This window comes from Callithrix jacchus, chromosome 7 (genome assembly GCF_049354715.1).
Source record: "Callithrix jacchus isolate 240 chromosome 7, calJac240_pri, whole genome shotgun sequence".
Lineage (NCBI taxonomy): Eukaryota > Metazoa > Chordata > Mammalia > Primates > Cebidae > Callithrix > Callithrix jacchus.
The window spans coordinates 34,941,143-34,947,178 of NC_133508.1; the positions used below are offsets into that span (position 1 = coordinate 34,941,143).

The window sequence follows — 6,036 nt, forward strand, 5'->3', positions numbered from 1 at the left end:
TTCAAGCCTCACCTTTTCAGGGAGGCGTTTCCAATCACCCCCTTTAAACATCCTTCCTGCTGCCCACTGGCAATCCCAGTGCACATTCCCTGACTCCTGTTTCTTTATTCCCTGTCACCTCATGATATACTATATAAGTGTAAACATATCTAATAGCTACCTTCACCTGCTATGTAAGTTCCAATAGAACATTTATTGTTTGGTTCACTGATGTAACCCAAGTTCCTAGAGTAGCACCTGATTCCTTGAAAATACTGTATTTGTTGAATGAATTTGTTGGGTGAAACCAACCACTGAAGGACGTGAGTGAGAACATCATCAAGTGTGTTTATTGGGTGAGGGGAAACAGGAGGCAAGGAGACAATGAAGAGGACTTGTAATAATGAAAGCAGCATGGATGTGAATCTTTTTGTCTTTGTTTGTAGGTTAACCTGAGAGGTAGCAGATAGGGCGAAGTCCTGAAATGAAACGTAAACGTTTTAAAGCATAACAAGAGAAAACACAGCCAGGCCGACAGGAAACCCTGGCTAATGGGGATCTGTTTAATAATGTGCTGTGTTTAATCTTTTTCCCTTGTTTCTTTCAATGAATGACTTTAGCTGTGGCCTTACATCCTTCGGGATCAAGTTGAGACTCAAATGCTTAGTTAACCAAAAAGTACTAGATGAACATCTGCAATGATGAACGTAGTCACTTATATTGGTTTTCTTGTCTGACATGTGAAGTGTCTTACATGGTGTTTGGACTCCACAGCCAGAGAAACTAGAAGCCTCAGGGACTCATCCCAAGCAGTGGAGGGATAACCAGCAAAAGTACACTTGCCATTAGAAGGGTGGGGACACGGGAAATGTAGAATCTAAGTGCCTCCTGTAGGATGAGCTTGCAGCATTGCTCTTGGCTTCCTCGGGTGTCTGCAGTCTATTTAACACACCTCTGCAGCACTCTTTCTTGAATCTTGGTCCCACATTAACATTACCAGCCCTGGTGGGCAGAACGTACCTATGGACTTTCTTTCCAGGCTAAGACTTATCAGCCACACTGCCTGCAAGATGTGTGGAGACACTCTGACCAAGCACGCGACTTTGTGTTAGTTAGCAGAGTGGAGAGGTGCAGTTTGATTTGTCAAGAGAGTCCTTCACCATAGCACTGACCATGGCTCCATGACCTATCTTCACTCGCTTTTCATATATTCTGTTTTTACTTAGAATCAGGGAGTCCTTTGCTCTCACACCCCCTTTTCACAGGTGAGAAGACTGAATCTCAGGTACAGTTTCTTGCCCAGGTTATGCAGATCATGGATGATGGTAGTAGAATTTTCTCTGCTAACTTTGGGCCAAGAAGTGTTAATTACTTGACCTGTATTCTCTTTCTTGGTCTTCTCATCATTCTCCCCATTTTTCTAGGTGAAGAAATTGAGCCTTAAAGGTTAAGACATTTGCGGAAGGTTCCTCACTTTGTTAGTGGCAGCTGAGGTTCAGTCTGCTGTCAGTTTGCCTCCATACTTCAACTGTCCTGTGACAGCTAATTAGAAAATGATGCATATCTAGACTCTGAACCTCCTGGTGCCTGGTCCAGCCCACTTTGTTTCAAGAGATTTACAGTTATTGCCTGTATACTTTTGGCTAGCAATATTTTGTGATTAGGACTTTTACTTTCCTTCCTGCTAAGGTTTCACTCTCTTGCCCAGGCTGGAGTGCAGTGGCAAGATCTCGACTCACTGCAACCTCCACCTCCCAGGCTCAAGTGATTCTTCTGCCTTAGCCTCCAGAGTAGCTAGGATTACAGGCGCACATCACTACCACCAGGCCAATTTTTGTATTTTTAGTAGAGATGGGGTTTTACCATGTTGGCCAGGCTGGTCTCGAACTCCTGACATCAAATGATCCATTTGCCTTGGCCTCCCACAATGCTGGGATTATAGCCACCAAGCCTGGCCCCTCCTGCCTGCTTTTTGAGAGGAATGAAAATTACATAATTCAGTGCAGTGGTAGATTTTCTTGCCTTCTCACCCTCCTCTACAAAGCTGATGGTCTTTATTTTATTTTTTATTTAAATTGAGGTGGAGTTTTGCTCTTATTGCCCAGGCTGGAGTGCAGTGGTGCCATCTCGGCTTACTGCAGCCTCCGCCTCCCGGGTTCAAGCGATTTTCCTGCCTCAGCCTCTTAAGTAACTGTGACTACAGGCACGCACCACCATGCTTGGCTAATTTTTGTATTTTTAGTAGAGACGGGATTTCACTATGTTGGCCAGGCTGATCTGGAACTCCTGACCTCAGGTGATCTGTCCGCCTCTGCCTCCCAAAGTGCTGGGATTACAGGCGTGAGCCACTGTGCTTGGCATGATGGTCTTGCTTTTATATTTCTGGCTAGATGAAACTGATGCAAGGATCAAATTTATTTCTATCCAGGAAGAGGCAGAACCAAAAAATAGGAAGAAACAGGATATGTGAGTGGCTTTGAAATTCTGTTCTAATCACATAGGGTCAGAGAATTAGCTTCAAGTGTGTCACATCAGATAGACTTTAAGGAGACACTGAATCCTTCCATGATTCAACACTGGGCCACGATGGTAGGTCCCCAGCAATGACAGTTGATGTAAGCCCCTCATCCTTTCAGTAGTATTTCGAGTAGTGTTTTGTAGCTCGAAGAAGGGGAGAGTTCACTTTGTCTGCAGCATTTCTTGTCTTGTGAAGATGCTGAGTAGTTTGTTGCTGGGAGACTTGGTCAGGAGACCATTTCTTCTCTGATTCTCAGCATTATTCTAGCCTGTCTTTCCTGAAGAAAGGGGAGGCTCAAGGAGGATAAAGTGTGAGAGGGCTCTTTTCAGGGGGTTTATAGGGCGTGCTCCCGGCTCTGGGAAGTGTGGGGGGGGCAAAGAAAAGAGGCCTCATAATGGGAAGACCTTCATTTCAGATGTATCTCTGCTTTTACTGAGGGGCCTCTGTCCTGCTGAACCTCACCTTCCTCTTCTGCTTAAAAAATGTGCTTAAAATTACTGCCTTGCCTTACACATTGAGGTAGTCCTGTTAGGATCCAAATGAGGCTAAAATGCCTAATAAGCTACAGAGTGGTAGATGAACTTACGTCATTACGAATGTGGCACTCACATTGATTTTCTTGTATTACGTCAGTGTACTCCAAGATCTACACCTAATTGTGTTTGGATTGTCCATAGCCAGAGAAGCTGGAAGCCTAAAGGGCTTATCTTAACAAAGACGTCAAAACAGGCTTCAAGGCAGTCCCAGAGCATAACTGTAATTTTAGAGTTGGGTAGGGTGAGGTTATATAGAGCTGTCTGACCCTTGAGTGGGGTGCTTGCTGGCTGTAGAATTTGGAATAGAAGTACTGTTTCTCACATTCATTACTCTTCTGAGTTGCATCTTTCTGAAGTCAGTGTGGTACCACACAGGAGCAGTGGGATGAGTATTTGAAGAAGCTTTCCCTGACTCCTGGGGGTAATGGAGCCCACCCAGACTGTCCGCTGTGTCCCCAGAACCACATTCCTAGGAATGTCAGCATTACCCTTAGGTGCAAGCTGGAGCCAGGGCTGGCTGGCCTATTTACTTACTTACTTACTTACTTACTGGCTTGCTTGCTCTTTCATTCATTTAAAGAATAGGGTTTTGAGGTATGCATAAATCTGCTTTATTATATTAAAATACTGCTTTTAATAAAGGGTAGTTGGTGACCTGAAATAATAAGGTCGAGCAATGCTCAGCAGGTTATTGGGGGCTGTTTGTTCTTATTTATTTTAGGAAAGGAGTCTGTCCAGACCCACAGTTGCAGAAGATACCCCGCCCACCTTTCCTTTCCCTCTCTTGGCTCTGTGTGCTGCTGGTAGCTGTTGCTAGGCTCTCTGTCTCCCTTTACTTTTTCTAGGGACTTCCTTGCTATCTGCCAGCTCGGAGAGAAGGGTATGCTAAAGCTAAAATTGAGCGTGTCAGCTGGCAGCTCAAAATGGTGGATCCCACAAATCAGCGAGATTTTAACTGCAAATTCTCTTGATGACTCTGGCAGAAGAGGTCATTTCAGGGATTGGCCAACTCCAGACTGCTATTTTGTTGCCTTGCCAGGAAGGATGCTTTTCAAGTAGATAAGCGGAAAACCTGTAAATCTCTTTTGTTCACCTTTGTCAGAAGATGGGAATTCTATACATTAGGTTTTATTATTTTTTTTAAGACAGGTTTTGCTCTGTTGCCCAGACTGGAGTGCAGTGGTGTGATCTCAGCTCACTGCAGCCTCTGCCTCTCAGGCTTAAGTGATCTCCCTCCTCAGCCTCCTGAGTAGCTGGTACTATAGGCACATGCTACCATGCCCGGCTAATTTTCATATTTTTTGTAGAGATGGGGTTTTGCCATGTTGCCCAGCGGATGCTCAAGCCGTCCGACTGCCTTGACCTCCCAAAGTGCTGGGATTATAGGTGTGAGCCACCACGTCTGGCCCTATTCCTTTGTAAAGAAACTTTTTTGTTTTTTAGTATGGTTTTAAAACTGATCTGAGAGGCAGTTTCATAAAGGAAATTCTAAAGTGTTTTGGACCATGGTAACAACTCTGGGGTGAGTCTAGTCTCCCATGGTTATACTACTTTCATTAAAAATTACCTCAGTGCCATTTCAGGCACGTTCATCCCCATTGGGGATGTATAAGTGGGGCTTCAGACACATTATCTCCCATTGGGGTTGTATAGTGGGGCTTTGCTGGGTATGGTGTATGTGACTGGCTTGCTCAGCAGAGATGTACGAGCAGCTTAGACATGTCAGCTGGCTCCTGGTACTGAGAGAAGTACAGCTGGGCACAGTAAAGAGAATTGTTAGCAGCTACAATTACATCCGTGCCAGTTTGCTTTGTGAGCTTTGCAGAAATCCCAGTTGGATGGTGAAATGCAAGTCATTTCTATTTTGGACGCCTCTGATTATAGACCTTCTGACTGTGAAGGCTGACTAGGAAATACTCTGCATGGGAGTTCCTATGTAATATAGCTATATGTTTCAAAACTGTGAGTGCAGTACTTACAACGTTTTATAAGCAAATTCTTTACTTTGGGTGGATGCTTCTGTTCTTGGTGGGCAATAAGGAAAAAGAGAAATTGTTAAGGATATTTTGTTTATATTTGATAAACTCCTTGTCTCACACTGCAAATTTAACATGAATCAGAGGAATTAGTGCATGGGTGGGAAGGTTGAGGTCTGTTTTTTGCTTCTCAAGAAAAGATTTCACTCCAAATTTAGAATTCTGTCCATTAATGATTACAAGATCTTAGTGTTTTAATTGACTTTCAGGATTTTATTGGATACACTTATTCCAGTTAGTGCAATGATAACAATCCTTTACATTATTTCTGGTTCTTACAGTAGGTTCGTAGACTTTGCGTAGTTGTTTACAAGTCCAGGTTTTATGACTCCTTGTCTGTGTATCTTGCCAAAGTCCTGGAGGAGAAAGAAGTCGTGATGCTGTGTTTAACCCAGTTTCAGAACTTTCAGACATGCACATTTATCAGGGATTCCTTTCATTTGCAGTGAATGTTACTTTTGTCAGTTAGTAGGGAAATCTTATTATTCCATAGCCTTTTTTCCCCTCGAGCTGCGGACCATTATTTTACCATGTAGTGCTTGTTGCTCTTTTGCTTGCAACGTGATGATAAGCGGTTTATATAGCATTAGAGATTGCCTTCTATCTTCTGAAAGCCAAAGTTGATGTTATTGAAGAGATACAAGTTGTTATTCACTTTAATATTAGCAAATGTTAGACTCCCACTTTTCTGTAAGATAAGTCTGATGTCTGATTTGCCATTTCTCCTGTTTGGTGGTGGGTAGGGAGTCTAGAGGAAGCCTAGCAAGCCATTGTTTAGAGAGGATGGCACTAGGTATAACCACAGAGGGTCTGTTCGAGGGCTGGAACATGCTCTTGCTTTGCGAACCGTTGCCCTCTGAGGAAGATTGTTGATTCCGATAGGCCAGGTATCTTTATTGTATGTGCTTTGCAGGTGCACTTGGCTGTTGGTCGAATTCTCTTCAGAAGCACAGGATGCGACTTCGTC

The 6,036-nt window shown here is 43.7% G+C and overlaps 1 protein-coding gene across 5 annotated transcripts in view; it reads left to right on the top strand.

The window, feature by feature from the left end:
* CCNY (cyclin Y) overlaps positions 1-6,036 on the top strand; it is a 208,919-nt gene that overhangs the window by 4,979 nt on the left and 197,904 nt on the right. The window contains exon 1 of one of the 5 annotated variants that reach the window (XM_009000192.5): positions 4,884-4,995. The exons of the other annotated variants lie outside the window; for them this stretch is intronic. Within the exon in view, the coding sequence (XP_008998440.1) occupies positions 4,983-4,995 (13 nt within the window). The 5' untranslated portion in view covers positions 4,884-4,982. Of the gene's footprint in view, positions 1-4,883; positions 4,996-6,036 lie in introns of those variants that run through there. 5 annotated transcript variants of the gene reach the window in all.